Here is a 20,816-nt window from a genome sequence, read left to right on the forward strand (position 1 = left end):
GAAGCATCAGCCATTTTAGACCAGTTGATGAACATGAAAATAATTAATAAATCTCAATATAAAGACATTTTATCTCGTATTAAATAAGATGAGAAGCACAATCCTGAGTTTTAATTTCACAACAAGCGACCACACATCTTCATTCCCATACCCACTACAACTTGACCCAACAAAAGAATATGAGGCATCTTTATTGTCCATGGAAACTTATAATACCTTATTTAATATAGCTGATAAAAATGACAAGTTTAGTTATAATTCCGGAAGTGGATACAAAACGATAATAGTCTCACCCGGAGCATATGAGATTTCTCAAATATCTTCCAAAATTGCTCGTCTTATGAAAGAACAGGGTGATGAACCAAAAAATATTGTTATAGACATTCAAAAACATACTTCAAAATAAACGATTAAAGTTAAAAATAACTATAAGGTTGATTTCACAATTGAGAATTCATTTAGAGAGTTATTGGGTTTCTCCTCAAAAAAGATTGAAACTAATGGGACGTTTTACAGTGATAATGTCATTCAAATATCCTCAGGAATAAACTCTGTATTAATTCACTGTGATTTGATTGATGGTGCTTATAATGATGGAATAAAAACAAATACAATATTTTCATTCAGTGCATACTCAACCCCAATTGGTTATAAATTCAATATGGAACCCAAAAATTTGGTTTATCTCCCTGTGTCAGGAAAAAACATACAGAGTAAATTTTAGGATTACCGACCAAGATAATTGTATGATTTCTTTTAATGGGGAAGTTATATCCATCAGAATTCACCTTCGTGAAGTTTTCCAATAAATAAATACGATTGTTATTGTGAGGAAACACGAGTTGGGAAAATATAAAATAATTACAGGGGATGGGATGTTCCTTTCCCCATACTACAAGGGTGAAGGTATGTATCTTGGTAGAGGATACTATAAACCTAAGAGACAAAGGGGTGTTGGACATCAATTTAGAGGAGATGGGATAATTGATACTCTAATGGGTATTGGTTCAACTATTCTTAAACATAAAGACCTAATTGGTTCAACTGCTTCTGCTGTGGGAAATGTAGCAGGTGCTGTAAAGAGCATAAAAGATGCCCAGAAGGAATCTCATAAATTACATGCAATTAAAGAAATTAAGAAAGGCAAAACTCAGTTGTCCCCCCAAGAAGGACAGAAAATAATTCGAATACTTGGATCAGGGTTTCAAAAGTTTTAACATCTTTTTTCCGAAATAAATACAAGTATGGAAGCAATTGATAGTATCTATGATTTCGATGATACTATTATTATCTCAAACTCCACTAAAAAAGATTACTTCAAGGTAAATGCAATTACTGGAACAGACCGGAATGCAAATGGTACAAAAAGTTTTGAAATAAATAATAAACAAACCTATTTGAATCTATCCGAAAGTTTATTGTTGTGTAAATTTAAATTCACTAAGGCTGGGAATAACACAAACGCTACACTCGTAAATGATTTCTTCTGGAAAATGTTTGATAGTGTGCGTTTGTACATTGGAACACAAGAAGTTGAAGCGGTTGATTATGTCTCTGCTGTATCTGAAATGATGAAATTTACACTCTATACATTCAGTGATAGAATGGGAAAGGGGTCTGTCGAAAGTTTTATTCCTGATATGTCAACGGGAACAACCACAGACCCTGCATATACTCAAAGGAAAGGAGCGTATGATGATGATACAAAAGCAGTTAATAGTTTTACTGTGGCAGTTCCTCTTAAAGGTATATTTTGATTTTGTGATCATGATAAAGTTCTGTATGGTCTTAAAATTAGATTTCAACTCCAAAGGAATGATAATGAAAATAGATTGCTTTTTGGTGAGCAGAATAAATTTGTAATTGATGAAATTAGTTGGTATATTAGTGAATATACTCCTAATCTTAAAACAGAAGAGATGTTGAATAGAAGACTGAACTCAAAGAAACCACTCAGTGTATCATACCTCAAAAGAAGATGTCAACATGTTAAACTCAACCAAACCACTTACACATGGAATTGGTGTTCTGGAAGGAAAGCCACGATATCTGTGGATCATTTTTAAAAAGCCAGATGGTGATACTGCGACTGATGAGAATAATGCATTGAGTGATAATGCTAAGGTGAAACAACTTCGCGTTTCTCGAGATGGAACATTTTATCCACGAGATAGATTGGAAACTAATTGGGAAAAAAATGATTTTGCTGAAGCATACAAGTCTTACCAAAAGGTGTGTGAAAGTAATGGAAATAAAGAACCTATTTTGGATATGACAGCATTTAAAAGTTTGTATACAATCTATGCGTTTGACCTGAGCGCTCAAAAGGAAACTATAAAGTCTAATCGAGTGGATACTTCCCTATACATTGAAAGAGGAGAGAGTGAAGAAGTTGATACATATTGTTTGCTTTTGGAAGAAACAGAATTGCAGATTAATACAGATAATGGTGTTATGATTAGTCTCACATAATTTTTTGTTAAATAAATGAGTGGCAAAGTACCAACTGGGGTATATGTTAATCAAATCAATCTTCATAAACTATCATCTTGTGTTCAAAATCAAAAGCCTTGTACGATTAACGTTAATACAATTCAGAGAAAAGGAGCAGTAAGAATTGATGTTTTGCTCAGAAGAGAACAGGTTAAAACCTTGAATGATACTTGCTCACTTAAAATTAAAATGACAAAACCAATGTTGAAAAAATATTCAATAAGAGAGATGAGTGGAGGATTTCTCCCATTTCTAATTCCTTTATTTGCTGGTTTAAGTGCGGTTGGAGCATTGACGGGTGGTATTTCAACAGCGGTGAAAACTGCCAACGAAAGGAAAGCTCAACTCCAGGCTCAAAAAGAATTGGAAAGACATAACAAAGAGTTGGAGAAACAAATTCGTGCAAGTGGTGTAATTGTAGATTTTGCTGAAAAACTTGAAGGTCTGCCTGATAAAGCGAGATTGTTAGTTGGAGATATGCTTTCTTCTATCGCACAAGCAGGTGTAAAATTAACTAAAAGAGGTAATGGATTATATCTTTCTAATAAATAAATGAGCATTGATGAGTGGTTTAAAGAATTTGGAAAGAATACAACATCATATTTACAACTTGTCAAATATTGTAAGAAATTAAAAATTCATAATGTGGTTATTTGTATGAGAGATGAATTAACAAATGTGCCGAAACATACAAAGAATATTATTATGAACTTCGAAGATAATAATGCGAACGGTTCTCATTGGGTTTGTATTTTTAATAGTCAAGACAAATATTATTTTGATAGTTTTGGTCTTCCACCACCTGTTGAAGTCATAAAATTCTTACAGAATGGTGTTTAACAAATATTTCAAGTCCAAGAATTAAATTCCAAGTGTTGTGGTCAATTATGTCTATATGTTATTTCAATTCAACAAAAATAAAAAATTTTATGGCATTATTTTTAATCTAATATTAATGACTTATGTTGTTAAAGATGGTTCTATCTTTGGTGTATCCCAAGAACTGGATATTGATTTATCAAATTATTACACAAAGGCACAGGCTGAACGACATAAATATAATATAACCAAAAATATTAATATGAAAAATGCTTATAAATTAAAAAATTATCCAAGCCCGACTGACGCGAATGACTTGGTAAGATTAAGCGATTTATCACAATATATATCCTTAAATAAAATGGCCGTGTATTCCAAAGGTACAGAAGTGTTGATTTTATCTCCAGGTCATACAGAATTCACAGTTCGAATTAAAATAAATTTTTATAAAGAAGGGCGTATCGTTTGTATGAGAATAGAACAATGGGGGTATGATATGAATGATTTAGGGTATAATTGGTCATTTAAAATTGACCTAAAAGACCTGGAACAATTAAATCAGTCTCGTAAGGAAGAATATTATCCACTTGGTATAGAGAATGAGTTTTGTGGAGCCACGATTAGTAAACAACAAATAAAAGAATTTAATAAGGGTAAATATAATAATGGTTTTGCCCTAGTTTATATCATGAAAACAGAAAAAACAGGATTATATATAATAAGTAAGGAAAGACAAAATGATTTAACTATGGGGAGGTGTTTCGTGCCATAATATTATTCTAACATATATTTCTAATGCATAAATGACAGCAAGAAGGCTTCAAGAAAATTATCATTTCTGTGTCCAAGCATACCTTCAAGAAAAGGGTATTCGGTATTTTAATAAATATGTTCTACAACATAAGAATGAGGTATTTTCAATAAAAGATTGGCATTATGCTGATGTTGATAAACCGACAACTTTAGATTTAATTAGAATGTTAAATAATGAAAAAATTATGAAGTTAAGAAAAGGTAAGGCTCTTTTAGAAATTCAAAAGAAATTTTATTGGTTTCCTGTTGTAAAAAAATTATTTTGGATCCAGGAATAACAATAAATCCTGATGAATATATGTATGATATTCTATGGGGTGTAAGTGATTCAAGGATAGTAAGGGACGAGGAAGGAGTTGAAGAGAGAGAAGAGGAGGAAAAGGAGGAGAGGGAGAAGAAAGAGAAGAGAGAGAAGGAGGAAAGAGCGAGAATGAATAAATATGGAAACCAGTGAGATTAAAAAAAGATTGGTGGTATTACCCAAAATAACTCAACCCACTGAGGAGGAAAACAAAGAATTGACAAGTCTATTTGCAATACTTTCGACAAGACTATTGACATCAACAAGATATTCATTTTAATTCAAGTTTTTCATTTTTTTCTAAAATAAATGGAGGAGAGAGTGAAGGCATTTCTAAGGATTCTTTATGTTTTAAAAATTAAGATTCAAATGTGCATGTTTGAAACTAAAAAGGTTTTTGCACTCTGCAGGAATTTTTCTCATAAATAAATGAGTTATTGTCTCAAATGTAAAAAGAAAACTAATACTAAAAATATTTCATATATTAAAAGTAAAAATAACAGGGTTATACAAAAAGGTATTTGTTCGGTGTGTGGTTCAAAAAAAATCAATTTATCTCCAAACACAAACTCTGAGGAGATGTACAAAAGTTTTTATCAGGAAGTAAATTTACAACTACAGGAATACCAGGGGAATTACATCTACCAGGGTATTCTTTCTGTGGTCCAGGCACAAACTTGGATAAAAGATTAGATGAGACAGACAATCCTAAATCATGGAGTAAACCCATCAATAGAGTTGATGAAGTGTGCATGAGACACGATATTGATTAATTATGGGAATACCACAACTTTGGAAGAAAAGCATGAAGCCGATAGAGAAATGTTGTATAATTTGTCTCTGATACAAAATCCAACCTTGAGAGAAAAAGTTGAACGGTTCATTGTGAAGAAGATGATCAGTGCTAAATTGAAACTTGGGTTTGGAAATTCAAAAAAACTTATAGGCTCTAATGATGTCATTAAGACTGAAGAGCAATTCGCTGATGAATTACATAAACCAATATTCACAAAGTTTCGTAGAAGGAAGGTTTATTCCAAGGAAGTTGATTATATCTGGTCCGCTGATTTGATTGAACTCAATAATGATAAGGGGTACAAGTATGCTTTAACCGTTATTGATTTGAGGAGTAGATACGCATGGGTTGTCCCTTTAAAAAACAAAACAGGTAATACTCTTATGTTAGCCTTTCGACAGATATTTGATAAAAGTAAGAGAAAACCTAAAAAATTGTGGACTGATGAGGGTAGAGAGTTTTATAACAAGACATTTATGAATTTTCTGAAAAATAACAGTATTACATTATACAGTACCTTTAAAGAAGGGAAGGCCGTTGTTGTTGAACGTTTTAATCGTATCTTAAAAGAGAGACTATATAAAAAATTCACAGAACTCGGTTCACAACAATGGTCATCTTTTATTCAGGATATTTTGGATAAGTATAATGACATGATTCACACATCAACGAATATGAAACCATCAGAAACATTTACAAAATTAAAATATGAAAAAGAGATTAATGTCAGAAAACCTAAGTTCAAAGTTGGTGATATCGTAAGAATATATAGGTGGAAATCTCATTTTGAAAAAGGTTATATTAAACGATGGACGAACAAACTTTTAAAAATTGTTTATGTAATAGATACGGTTCCTCGGACTTGTAAGATATATGATTTAGAAGGGGAAGAGATTTTAGGTTCATTTTATTCACAAGAATTACAAAAGACAAAACTAAGCAGATAATACCCATGGGAGCAATGGGTTGGTCCTTCACTCCCTCCTACTATACACTGTGGACACTCGAGGGCCAAGTCCGAGGTGTATATCAGTATAAAATGTGTGTGAAGGTGGACGTTCTTAGATCTGTGAATCCCAAACACAGAATCCTCAACTGAATAGTCAAGGCTTAACGTGTGTGTGTGTGTGTGTGTGTGTGTGTGTGTGTGTGTGTGTGTGTGTGTGTGTGTGTGTGTGTTTGTGCGTGTGTACGTGCGTGTGTGTGTGCGCGCGCGCGCAATGGGAGCAATGGGTTGGCGCTTCACTCCCTCCTACTATACACCGTTGTGGACACTCGAGGGCCAAGTCCGAGGTGTATAACAGTATATAATGTGTGAAGGGGGACGTTCTTAGATCTGTGAACCCCAAACCCAGAATACTCAACTGAATAGTCAAGGCTTAACTTTTGTTTGGTGTGTGTGTGTGTGTGTGTGTGTGTGTGTGTGTGTGTGTGTGTGTGTGTGTGTGTGTGTGTGTGTGTGTGTGTGTGTGTGTGTGTGTGTGTGTGTGTGTGTGTGTGTGTGTGTGTGTGTGTGTGTGTGCGTGTGTGCGCGCGTGTGCGTGCAATGGGAGCAATGGGTTGGCGCTTCACTCCATCCTACTATACACCGTTGTGGACACTCGAGGGCCAAGTCCGAGGTGTATAACAGTATATAATGTGTGTCAAGGGGGACGTTCTTAGATCTGTGAACCCCAAACACAGAATCCTCAACTGAATAGTCAAGGCTTAACTGTGTGTGTGTGTGTGTGTGTGTGTGTGTGTGTGTGTGTGTGTGTGTGTGTGTGTGTGTGTGTGTCTCAACCCTCACATTCAAAATCTTAACCCCAACCCTCACATTCAAAATCTCAACCCCAACCCCCCAACACAATGTCTTTTTCAAAATGAGATTTCCACCTATATATATATTTTTTCTCTTCTTCCAATTCTGTCTTTTAAGGCTTTCAGGTTTGATGATGTAGAAAGGGGGATTAAGCCTGCACTTTCTTCCCATAACTAACAATATATTTTTTTATGTTTTTTTCTCTTCTTCCAATTCTGTCTTTTAAGGCTTTCAGGTTTGATGACGTAGAAAGGGGGAGTAAGAACTTTCTTGATAGGTTTCGTTCCCAACGAATGGTGGCATTTCAAGTCTCCAAAATAAACCCAACTTTCCAAGTCTCCAAGGTATAACCACATTCCTGTTGAGTTTCCAAGATACGTATCACATTGTGAATTATCAAGCCAGAACCCACATTTCAAGTCTCCAAAAATATAACCATCTATCCAACACTCCAAGGTAGAATCACAATTTCCAGAAATATAGTGGGTTTCGGTGATAGATCTCACCTAGTATAACTGTGGACCATCAAGGAAAACTCCATTTTTCCAATTTTGATGGGTTTCAGTGATAGATCTCACATAGTATAACTGTGGATCATCAAGGAAATCTCCATTTTTACAATTTTTATGGGTTTCAGTGATAGATCTCACATCGTATAACTGTGGATCATCAAGGAAAACTCCATTTTTCAAAATGTCTGAAATTTGAGAGTCTCCAAGGTAAAACTTGTTTTCTGGCTCATCAAGGTATAACTTGTTGAGGGGGTATTGTCTTGATAACTCGCAATGAGTATTATTGTTGCAAAACTCTTTTTCAGGACTTTGCTGGTCTCCAAGGTATAACTCTTTGGTTGGGTCATCATGGACGAACTCGTTCTGTGGGTCTTGGTCACTCATAAGGTCTTCAACCAAGCCAACAATTTCGCCCCAAGATGTAGCAAAAGCAGTATTTTCATTTTGTATTTCAGATACAATTTCCTGTGAGAGAAAATAATAATGTATTAATCAAGTGATTCAATTATTAAATGAGTATGCTTCAATCAAACTTTGAAAATATGAAAATAAAATCTTACCTCAACAGATAAGAGGTTTGAATCCAGTTCATCAACTTGAAGGTTTAGTTCCATACAAGTAGTCGATCTCCAAGGAACCCCAAAGTCATCCCACTCAAGGCCTAGTTCGTTCTGTGGATCTTGGTCGCTCACAAGGTCTTCAACCAAGCCAACAATTTCGCCCAAAGTTGTGGCAAAATCGGTATTTTCAGATACAATTTCCTGTGAGAGAAAATAATAATGTATTAATTAAGTTATTTAATTATTAAATGGGTCGAGGCTTAAATCAAGCTGAAAATAGGGAAATAAAATATTACCTCAATGGATAAGAGGTTTGAATCCAGTTCATCAATTTGAAGGTTTAGTTCCATACAAGTAGTAGAGTTCCAGGCAAGCACACAGCACACCATTGCCAGCAAAAAAAATGTTTAAAATGGAGCCTGGGCTTGAAGCTTTTATAGGGAAAGACTAGTGGGTGTGGTTTCCTTTGGAAATTCCCTGGGAAAGCCTTCGTTGGGAAATTTTTCAAAACCATAACATTCCAGAATTTTCTGGTGATTTCTTTGTGAGTCAGAGATGAACTGGAAATGATGTAAGAGTAGGTGGGGCTTAGCAAAAGTGGGCGGGGCTTATGGAAATACCTCATGAAAAGTGGGCGGGGCTTATAAAATTTCATTAGAAGGTGGGCAGGGCTTATGAAAAGTGGGCGTGGCTTAACAAAAAAAACCTGTGGCTCAGGAGGTGGTCAAACAAGAGCATTAAGAGAAGTTTATCATTTCATAATGGCACAAAAGGGGTATCTTAAAAAATATAAAGATTCAAATGTTTTGTTTTTAAATATTTTAGATGGGGATTATTGTGCAAAGAAAATTAAACTATTGAAGGAATTTGAGAATGAACAAATCTTTATAGGTTCAATGAGTGAGCTAAACAATATGCATTGGTTATTTGAAAAAGAGTGTCCCTAGGCTTACATGTTTCAGATATTTCTTTGGAATCACCTTTAACAAATCACATTACTACTTTACTACTTGAACAAATCTTTATCTTATTGCATTGGTTATTTGAAAAAAACTGTCCCTAGGTTAAAAGAGGAGACAAATAAATATACCTTGGGATAAAAAGGGGGTTTACTTTTTAGGGGAAAAAAATGAATCGCTGAAAATTCCCCATTCATTTACATGGAGAAAAGTGAGCCAGAATCAGTATATTCACCCTACTCACAACCCAGAGTTTTCATCGGATCTTCGTGAAACTTGCCATGCATATGCAGAAAGCCCACGCGCAGGCAGTAACCATCTCTGATTTTGGAATTCTTCCAAGAAAAAAAAAAGTTGATGTCATAATATCGCCACTAATGGAAATCGCCTATACCATTATCTCCAAAACTAGGCAAGCTGTTTGAATTTTGTTTGCGGGAATCAAGCCGGGCATTAGCACAGATAATTTATCGCAAACCTGATACATCACAATGATGTCATATTCGTTTTTATGATGTCATCATTAAGAGGACGAGGATCTTAGCTCATTTGAGCTTGTTGTACCCAAGTATAATATCTGGTCGCAACGCTTTATTTTCCATGTTCACACTCGATGGGTTCATTAGTTCGTACGTGAGCGGTTGGTACTTCCATGTTTTCAGCGATTACTTTTGGTTCATGTTCCCACAAATTTTCTGGAACTGGGACATCAACGTTTTTACAGATGTGCCAGCGGATTACATCATAAACTCTGTTGTGTCATTGTGTACAGCTGTTCTGACATGAGTTTGTTTGTGTGTGTGTGTTCGGCCATTAAGCATAACATATCATTGTCTTTATGAACCCCACCAACACCCCTCACCTTTCTGTTCTTTTTTTTTTCATACACACTCACTCACTCACTCACTCACTCACTCACTCACTCACTCACTCACTCACTCACTCACTCACTCACTCACTCACTCACTCACTCACTCCACGCATCCCTCCCTCCCACGGTATTGCAACATTTGGTGCGGCATAGCTCTCCCCACCTCCCCCCCCCCCACTTCCTCGCTCTTCCCCTCCCTCCTGCATCCTCTCTCCTCCTCTCCTCTCCTTACAGCTCTCCTCTCCTCTCCTCTCCTCTCCTCTCCTCTCCTCTCCTCTCCTCTCCTTACAGCTCTCCTCTCCTCTCCTCTCCTCTCCTCTCCTCTCCTCTCCTCTCCTCTCTTCTCTTCTCTTCTCTTCTCTTCTCTTCTCTTCTCTTCTCTTCTCTTCTCTTCTCTTCTCTTCTCTTCTCTTCTCTTCTCTTCTCTTCTCTTCTCTTCTCTTCTCTTCTCTTCTCTTCTCTTCTCTTCTCTTCTCTTCTCTTCTCTTCTCTTCTCTTCTCTTCTCTTCTCTTCTCTTCTCTTCTCTTCTCTTCTCTTCTCTTCTCTTCTCTTCTCTCTCTCCCCCCCCCTCCCTTGCTCATCTCTTTCTCTCTCTCTCCCTTCCTTCCCTCTATTAACCCCCTCCTTAATACCCACCTTCAGCGAAGGAACGGGTTGTATTTGCTAGTCTTGACTAGTTGTATGAGCAGGACCACCAGTTACATAACTGCTTCTAGCGCTTACCAAGCCCATGTTTTCCTTGCCATAATCAGAACTGATGGAATAAATCAGGACACAGTTTCTTAAGGAAAGGGCTTTTAGTGCACCAGAATCCGGCAAGTATTTACAATGGGAGAAACAATGGCAGGTATATGCACATTGCACAAGTATGTACAACACATATGCATCTCCATTATCCCCTCTCTGATATACCCACCCTCACGACCTTAACAGTGACTTCAGAACTCTACAGTAGCTGGCGCCGCATGCATATCCAGGGAAACGAGAGATAGGAAGAGGGTCAAGAGAGTGGGAAAGAAAGAGAACATTGGAGTCATGTATCGTACACCCTCACACCTTTGATTGGCGAGGTTGAACTGGCACTGCCAATAGTCCTGACAATTGTCTGGTGTCAGGACCCCATTAAGCTCTGCTCTCGGTGCCTCCTCGCTGTCGTCTACGCACTGCCTTCTCCCAGCGTTCTGGTGGTTCGGCTCACAGCGCGAACTGGATGTGCGGTCTTGGCGGGACAGCGCAGACGGTGTATGAGGCGAAGCAGGGAGGCGAAGCAGGGAGGCGAAGCAGGGAGGCGATGGTCTATTCAGGCACAAGGGTGCAAAGGGACGGGAGGTGTCGGAAGTGTAAGAGGAATAAAGTGTGAGAACGAGAGAAAGTGAACAAGAAATGAAAAGAGATTGAAAGCAGAATGAGAGCAAGAAAGGAAGAAAGCTGTCTACTTAAAGAGAAACAGATGAAGATGAATTCGATTGACTGTACTTTATTACACTTGCAGCTGCTTGCTCACTACACTCCGTGCTATTCCGGTTACAGTAATATAACAACGCAGTTTCAACTTAACCAGCACAATCTTGTGTTTAACAAGTTTACCTCGCCAATATAGTGTCAAAATGGTTACTAATTTCCAGAGGGCAGTGGTGTCATCCAGATGTTATACGAGACTGTAAACTATCCGATGCAAGAAACCAGAAACATGCATAGAATAGCTGGTGTTGCAATGAGACGGTTACAATGTAACGACACCTGTTACATAAAGTCATTACATATACTAATGATGTCTGGGACACTGTTTATCAGTATATGTACCATTAAAATCAACAGACTATACCACATATCTCAGAAACCCCTATTTCCATATACAGTATGTTATACAGTACCTGCATGGTGTGATTCTGGTGAATGTAACACACACACACACACACACACACACACACACACACACACACACACACACACACACACACACACACACACACACACACACACACACACACACACACACACACACACACACACACACACACACACACCCCCATCGATGAAGAATAGTTATTTACCTTAGCATTGAGGAATGATGTCTGAACCATGGCAATCAAGCATAACTGCAACAACTGGACCCCTGCTCCATACGAGTACCCCCAGGCACGATCGCGATCAGCATCTGACACAACCCTAGTAAAATAATATTCCAAAGGATTGTACTTATTAGCTCATCTGGAATTGAAATTCCAGATAAGGTATTGTCATTGTGCACCATCCATCTGTCTCCCATTTCGACTTCTCCGGCCAAACCGCTGGGTCGATCCGGCTGAAATTTGGCAACAACGTTCCACTCCTGACTGGTAATGGGGATTGCAAAGCTTGTTCTGGTCACGACGTGACTTTAAGTAGGTCAAATGGCCGACTTAATAAATTTCTTCAAGAATCTTCTTCTCCAGACCCACCAGTCAGAATGCTACCAAATTTGCGTGACAGCATTAGGCCAGGGTAGGGATGTTATATTGCGGATCTCATGCTGATCACGTGAGCGGAATCATGCCAAAATGGCTGACTTGGTCACTTATTGGGAAAATCGTGTAAATTCCTTCAAATATCTTCTTCTCCAGACCCACCAGTCGGAATGCTGCCAAATTTGGATTACAACATTAGGCCAGGGCCCAGATAAGCTACAGGGCAGTGGTGCTATTTTTATTATTTCAGAAACGCACTGTGTCTGCAATACACACTATGCAACACATACAGAACTTGGTGATAGTGGGCAGCCTCTGATATAAGTCTTAATACTTGTATCTAAAGGATTTAGCACATAATGATAAAGACTGATTTCACTATTCTGTATACAATGACATTCAATCACTGAGGTCATATGGCTTTGGATTGTATTTTGCGTACTGTTGCAATCTTTAGACGATTCACTTGAAGGTAGGCTAAATTGCAAACTAATATTAATAAAACCTGTTTACATGAAATTTAAGAGACTCACCGACTAGTGTTTGGGCGACGATGGTGCGATTCGGACCGGCAAATCCTCCTACAAGTCGGAGAAAATATAGTTTTACTCTGAATTGTCTGAGACTGCAAATAAACCTGAGATAAGCCTCTACCTCACACGGTCTGGTCAGTAGTCAGGGTCTCTCCGTCGGGAGACTATACGTATGCCACTGACCCTGTGTGAATCTCGACGCCGACTACTCACACAAAATGGCTTGCTTTCTTGTGTCGTGTCTCCAACGTTGTGTGCAGGAAGTACAGACACGTGCTAAATAGCACACCTCTGTGTTATGAACAATTACAACAAAGAGGAAAATAACCCCTTTATATATAGACAACAAAAAAAGAACAATGTGAGTTACACACCTTTCAAAATGACTCTCACTATTCTACATCCACCCACACACCCAAAAAAAGAAAACTTCTCGTACTTCAGTGATATCGGAGCAACAGTAATGACTAAAGTAAATCACCAGTTTGTAGCAAACAAGCAGAAAGAAGACATTTCTCGGTTACTCGTTGCAACAAGAAGAGGGCCCGACTTTGTCAAGGATGCCAATGGAGATTTTGAATTGAATGTAGCTCTACCTTCTAACTTCCATCCAGATGGATCAATTATAATGCTCTTGGGGAAAATGACAAATCATGTCTTCATTTCTCGACTTACCTTTTTAACCAGAAGGCATAGCCAAACCTGAATTGGAAGGTGACGTTTCTTCAGTTATCATTGATGAAATATGCATAGTTAATATGGGACTCAAAACATTCGAAGTCTGGTGTTAGCTTTGTGGTTAGGGTAGTGGGCTGGGATCTCGGGTCCTGAGTTTCGAGTCCTTTCACCCGGTGAATTAACACCAGTTGGGGTTGACTCAGCCTGTCATCCTTCCGAGGTCAGTGAAATGAGTTCCAGTGAACTGGTAATAAGGGCACTGCATCAGTGGTGCCCCCATACTCTGTAGCAGTGGCGATGCACCATTGTTCATAACCAGTTGAAAGCATGAAATCATGCCACCACAATAAGTGGAGGAATTAAAAAATTTTTTTAAACCCTGGACATGTCAATTACTATGCACTTTGCTTGAAAATTTGTTGACATTGTGGCTGGAATGAATACATCTTGTGATGAAATTACTTGTTTTTGACCAGTATCTCTCACGTGCTCTTAAACGACCCTTGACAACAGAACATCCAAGCCAACAACAATCCATTTTCATGTCAATGACGATTCTGAAATTGAGAACCTTAAAAACTTTTTCATGTATCGGTACTAAGACGGAGCTCACAAAATACATATCAAAGAAGCTCAGCAGTCATTAGCAGGGCAAGTCACAAAAACTGGTAGTCATGCATCACCCTACAATGAAAGCGAATTGTCCCCTGTCTGAGGTCGTCAGTATGCCAGAGATGGGAGCCGGTCAACTCGATCTTGAAGAGGGAGAATAACTTATCTCCATCACCGAAGGTGGGGTAGGTTATGTTTCACCCCTGTCTGTCTGTGAACCGGATATCTCAAAAAGTTGTGGACGGATTCAGCCGGAATTTGGAGGACAGATTGGCTGTGAGATAAGGACAAACTGATTTTATTTTGATCAAGATTTGTATCCAGATACTAGAATTTTGTAATTTTTTTTTTTTAAAAAAGTGGTTCTTCACCGATGAGAAAGGCCTTGTGTTGGCTTAACGGTTTCAAAGGTGGCTGCCTTAAGATCTTACGGTGTTGAGTACAAACCCCCTATCATCCCGTTGAATTAACACCAGGTATGGTTGACTCGGCCTGTCATCCATCCAAGGTAGGAAAAATGAGTACCTGCTTACTAGTAATAGGGGGCATTGCATCAGCGGCACAGCCGCACCCCCAGAAGATGATGCAGCCAATCAGCCACAGGCTGCACACAAATAAAATAAAACCATTGAGAGATGGGACCAAAATGATATACAGCATGATATTTCAAAAAGGTGTGGATGAGTTGGTTAGTTGGCGAGAACAAACTGATTAGATTTTGGTTCAGGTACGGATCCTGATCCAGTCCATCACTGGGATGTTAAAGTTAAACTGTTCAGCCTGGTGGAGGGATGCACTCTACTGAATGCCGTTCTAGTCAAACTTAACATCACCAATAAGAAAAGTACCAAAATCAAGAATCATTGCTCACCTTCACTCTTTCATTCCTCTCCCCCCCCCCCCCACCTTTTGAACAAACTCTCATTCTCTTCAATCCCACTCTTCCCTCCAGGTCTTCAAAACAGCTGGTCACCACCACCTCATATCTCCCTGCATCCAAAACCATAATCTTTTCTACCCCCGTCAATCCACCCCAAACCCACCTCCTTCAAATTCCCTGTTTTCCTTTCTGAAAGTCCCTGTCATGTAAGGACCTGAAAGCCCCTGCAGTGTCCATATTGTTTACCCTATGTACCCCACCCCATCCATCTCCCTTCCACAGATCTCCTAATGTCTCAGTTCCCCGCTGTTTTGTCCTTCTCTCTCCCACCCCTCTTATCTTCTGCTCCCCTTGTTGTATGTTCTGTGTTAGCTCTCATACGAGCTTCGACGTTGTATACAAAAAAAAAGAGCAAACCTGTGTAACATAGTTTCTGGGCTCAGCTATAAATTGTCATGTTGGTGCTGCAAATGCAGAAGTTTGAATGGTGTTGCATCAGTGAGTATGCCATCCTTCAAAAGTAACATTGAGTCAGCTGTTTTGACATCTCTCATTCATTGGTGGTACCTTGGCCAAAGTCGAAATTCCTGCCCTAATCTCTCTCGTGGGGGCACTGCATCAGTGGCATTTCTGTGCTCCTAAAATACAACCCAGCAGTTAGGTGCTGCATATACATGGAAATGATGAAAATGGACATTTAGCTGAGAGGGTTGATGGTTGAGTAAAGTATAAAACTACTTTTATGATACAATTTATTTATTTGCAGTTGAACAGTGATGGTGAGATGATAGGTCAGCTTGGCTGCCAGCCAGATGATTTGATAAAGGTCGTGTCCATCATTGGCAATACAGGCGATGGGAAATCCCACACCTTGAACCACACGTTCTTCAATGGCCACGAGGTGTTTCACACCTCTGCTGCACAGCAGTCATGCACTGTTGGGGTGTGGGCTGCCTATGACCCAATACACAAGGTCATTGCTGTGGACACAGAAGGACTGCTCGGTGTCACTGCAAACAGCAGTCAGCGGACAAGATTACTACTTAAGGTTGGACATGCTTACTTTCACATTTGTTTTAACAAAAGCACTGACTTTTTGTTTTAATGAGGGTCTTCGATACGTTGTGGTAGTTCTTTTGGAGGAAAATAAATTTGGGTTTATGTGTAGTTTTTGTGTAAATCCCATGCAACATCATGAAGGTCAACGTCATCACCTGCCATATTTTCAGGTGATGGCCGTGTCCGACATAGTTATATATCGAACGCGGGCAGAGCGGCTTCACAGTGACATGTACAAGTTCTTTGGACACGCATCGCAGGCTTACCTCAAACATTTTGCTGGAGAACTGAAGAACATGTCTGTGCGATGTGGACTAAAGGGACCACTCTCTGTTCTTGGGCCGACGGTGGTCATTTTCCACGAGACGCAGCACACCATCTTGCTGTCTGATGGTGAGAATTATTATAACTGTAGAAAGAAATAACCTCCACATTGGAAATAGTATTACCCTGTTGTTGTTTTTCAATGATGATAATCTTGATTTTTGCACAGACTGAAAATACCATTAGATGAATTTAATAATCAAAATAATTGCAATAGTGTCATTGGCAAGACCAAAAACGTATTGCCTTGTTTTTCCACTTTTAAGAAATATGCCCCCAATTCTATTCTCCCCAAAATTGTCAGGTGAGGGAAAGAAAAAAGGAGAGACGGCGGAAATGGCTCTCCAAAGAAGTTTTCAAGAGCTCAACTGCGTTCCTGAGGCCTTCAGCTCAATCCAGTATGTGGGTACGCGCACCTTTAACCCACCCACTGACTTTGGAGGCCTTTTGTATGTCATAGAAAAACACCTGGAGAACAACAGCACGCGAGCTCCACGACACCCCTCGGTGGTCTACAAGGCTCTTGAGGTAGACTTTGCAGTGTACACCAGGTCCGAGGGCACTGCTGATTCGTAGAACACATTTGTAAAACAATAATCATTTATTGTTGGGTCTTGGAATGAGCAGACATATTTGATGGTTTTAAGTTTTGTTTTGTTTTTGTTTTGTTCCATTCCAAGGCTATTAGGTTTTTAAAGATTTACCTCCTTTATGAGTTGCCTTTTTATGGCCATTACATTTTCATAATTTTTCTGTTCATGTGTGGATCCACAGGCTTTAAGCGAGAGGTTCTGTGGGGAAATTCCTCTAAGCCAGATGTCCCAAAGCTCATTTTTTCCCGATGAGTACTTTAGCTGCCCTTCCTGCTGTCTCAGTTGCGAGTGAGTATTTTGCTGAATCTTCTATATATTTCTAAAGCTCTCATCTTGTATATATGTATGTATGTATGATTGTATGTTCCCAAAATACAGCCAAAACGGTACATGATAGCGCAGCAATTTTAGTGCCACCTTACTCACCATTCGCCTGCGGTGTGCAGTATCAAGTTTCTTTCAAATCGGGCAACAAAAAAATTATTAAGAAAATTAAAATTAATTCCCGATTCAGTAAAGTACTCTTCGGAAAAATTTGATCAATGCAAACAATATCAGCGGTACAGTTCGCTGGAGCTAATTTTTTTTTCTTGAAATGATTTATTTAAAAATCTCAAACATTTAGTATAGACAAAGAATGATTTATTTTTAAGCATTAAATAAACATCGCCATTTTGATCTAATATTTCCGTGTTCATTAATAAATAAAATTGTGTTTAGAAGGTTACGCACAATAATTTCTTCGATTTTTCTTTTCTCCGTTTTTTTTCTTCACATTGATGCGCAATATCAAGTTTCGTTCATATCGGGCAACGAAAAAAAATATTAGAAAATCAATTCCCGATTCAGTCAAGTACTCTTTGGGAGAATTTGATCAATGCAAACAACCTCAGCGGTATAGTTCGCTGGAGCTATCTTTTCTTCTTTTTTTTGAAATGATTTTTTTATCGACCGTGGTCATAACGGGAACCCAACGGGTTCACGGGTTGTCTAGTGCCGTTTAAAAACATTTCTACTTTTTCTGGATATCCATCGTATTCTCCATCTGTCCTTATAACAAACAATTTATTCTGGCAGGTTATTGATTCCTCTCTTTTAAAAATATTTACGTACTAGCAAAGTCCCCAGTGACGAGAAAGGCAAGCAAAAGTATCCATCCCCAGTGATGAGAAAAGTTTGTCACTCTATCAATTTTAATTATTTCATGGACATTTAAAAAGGTTAATTGTGTTGCGCTCTTGGTTTCACTCGGAGCCAAAGCTCTGAGCTACTTATGCCACCCACCCCAAAATGTAGGTGTAACATCTGGTGGTGGAGGTTGGATTTGTCTTTAAAGAGTGTACAACATAGCTATTTTATATGATGTTACTCCATAAAGGCCTGTATTAAATCTACTTTAATCCATATGTTCATGTTGATTTTAAAGATTACTGGAAGGGACAATAAATTGACTGACTTCTGTTCATGCATATAGCAGCTTGGCTGCCGGGGTCGCCATCATTTCTTGGAAGTGTGGCTGTGCAGCTGATGCTGTGCCCCTCTATCAGTGCACCTCGGAAGGATGACGAGCTGAGTCAACCCCACTTTGTGTTGATTCAATGGCCAACAGGGCTCAAAGTCAGGACTCTAAGATCCAAAGCCAGCCACCCTAACCACGAAGCCAACGCCAGGCTTATTGACTATATTGACTATAAGTGAAATAAAAATGCAAAATAACGAATCGGCAGCTTTTTAATGCAGTGCGGGAAGCTGCCACTTTGAACAGGAAACAGAAGAACGCATGGACAACCACCACAATTTGCATTATATTGTTACGGTTGTGGAGGTAGATGGAGGAATTTCATGGGAAAGTTAGGATTGAATGGAGTTGTTTGGTCAGTGGACACGTAGGAGACATCCCGATGTAAATCAAGTTGGGAAACTGTGAGCTTAAGTGTTACGAGTCACTATATGGGGGTGGTGCGGTGTTAATTAGATAGGGATTAAGGATAATTTGCCCCCTGGGACCTATTCCTATGTTTTTGCATTTACAAGCCAGTAATGAAGGAGTTCCGTTTTTAGAACCACAACCACGATTACAACCAAGCTGCATGACCAAACAGGCCAGAAGCTCTGCCTCCAAGGGTGATGGCAGGTGAAGTCACGCCCCCGAGGCTGATGATTGATGTATGTGATGCGAGTCAGAGGGAGAAGAGCACGAGAGGACATGTGAGTCCGAGGACACGGGTGAGAGGAACGTGGCTGGGGCAGAGGATCTCGCTTTGCTCTCCTCTTGACACGACAAAGGCTGTAGGATTGTCATGTTCTTGCTGTGTGGATTTGCAGCGCGCTGAACAAGATGCTAGCCATTGACTGTTCGGCTGAGCCATGAAGTGTGTACATTTCTGAGGAGGGAAGAGAAGAATGTGCCTCGTGACCTCGTCATGTGGTCTCAGAAATTGTCTAGTCGTGTGGGCCATCATTGTGAACAGACCGTGTGTAAGAGACGAATGGTCGGCATATTCGCTCTTGAGAATAAGTTCACGACAAAAAAAAATGCCTGGATGCTATAACTGAACACTTATTTATTAAACAATTAAGAACATTTATTGATTCGGGTAAAGAGACCATCGTTGGCTACAGGTACAAGAATCTATTACAGAGCACGGAAGTGATTACCTCTTTCATCCTCCAGGGTGTGTCTTCCAACTTCCAAGTTATGGCTTAACAGGCTGAGACCCAAGCTCACCTCTATAACTGCAGAATGCCAATTTAGAACAGTAATATTCATCGTGTCTGGTACATCTGTTGCTTCCCCTGTCTATATATGAACAGATCAGAGCTGTTTTGACTTGCTAGGCCTCTAGAGCATTTGGTGCTTGTGCCTGTGGTCTCGGCTCAGCCCGTGGGACAGTGGAGTGGATCAGCTGCACTGCACCGGTTATGTTTGGTGCTTGTAGGAACTGGAACCATAGAATTGAAGAAATGACAAACCATTTGAGAATATCCTTCCTCTTCTGGTGACTGGCCATGCCCTCTCTGCCTGCTGGCTGGGGCCTCTGTGTTCTCGTTGTTCATGGTGCTCGAGGCTCATGGGGCCACCGGGCCCATCATCGGGGGCGTGGGCAGCTCAAGTGGTTCTGACGAGAGCACAGGATCGGTAGCGAAGGGTTGTGGTGGTTCTTGGAGGGGGGGTGCCTGTGCCATGCCCGCACGGTCTGGGCGTTTACCTCCTTCATGGAATTGTTTTTCAATCATGATGTCTTCTTTTAGCTCTTTTACTAAATGTTATAAGAAAATATTACCCAGACTTTATAACCTGAATGGTGGTGTCTCTACTTGCTATGAGTGTCCATTATCGTTTTGGCACTGTACCCATGTCTCTGCTTTGAACCTTCTCCGGAAACCATGTGCTTCACATGGAACGAGCAACAATGATCTTGTCTCATGTCGCCGGTGTATATGACGTCTGTTTAAGGGTCGCAACTGCCAGAAAAACAAAAACAAAAAAATTGGGTGATGGTCAGTTTTCCAACATCTATCGCTGCTGGTATTCATCATCCTGAGTTTGTGAGTAAACCCTCAACATGGTACTCATGTCACCGGAACTTGATTCTGCTTTCCAGCCAATACATGATCATCTATCTTTTTTAATATTAAATGCAAGATCTTTCTGAAACAAATCCACAGAATTTCAAGACTATGTTTTGGAGAAAAGTTTTGATATTGTGGGGATCTGTGAAACGTGGATTACTCCATCCGATGATGTAGCCATCGCTGTCCTT

At 39.4% G+C, this 20,816-nt stretch overlaps 1 protein-coding gene across 3 annotated transcripts in view; it reads left to right on the top strand.

The window, feature by feature from the left end:
* Window positions 1-20,816, top strand: part of ZFYVE1 (zinc finger FYVE-type containing 1) — a 96,740-nt gene that overhangs the window by 27,112 nt on the left and 48,812 nt on the right. For 2 of the 3 annotated variants that reach the window (XM_085869880.1, XM_085869881.1), the window contains exons 2-5: window positions 15,843-16,124; window positions 16,306-16,528; window positions 16,764-16,987; window positions 17,234-17,340. In XM_085869880.1, the coding sequence (XP_085726006.1) occupies window positions 15,843-16,124; window positions 16,306-16,528; window positions 16,764-16,987; window positions 17,234-17,340 (836 nt within the window). The remainder of the gene's footprint in view (window positions 1-15,842; window positions 16,125-16,305; window positions 16,529-16,763; window positions 16,988-17,233; window positions 17,341-20,816) is intronic. The other variant, XM_085869882.1, reaches the window with a different exon arrangement.

This window comes from Eptatretus burgeri, chromosome 2, assembly GCF_056783735.1.
Source record: "Eptatretus burgeri isolate ZD-2024b chromosome 2, Ebu_testis_v1, whole genome shotgun sequence".
Lineage (NCBI taxonomy): Eukaryota > Metazoa > Chordata > Myxini > Myxiniformes > Myxinidae > Eptatretus > Eptatretus burgeri.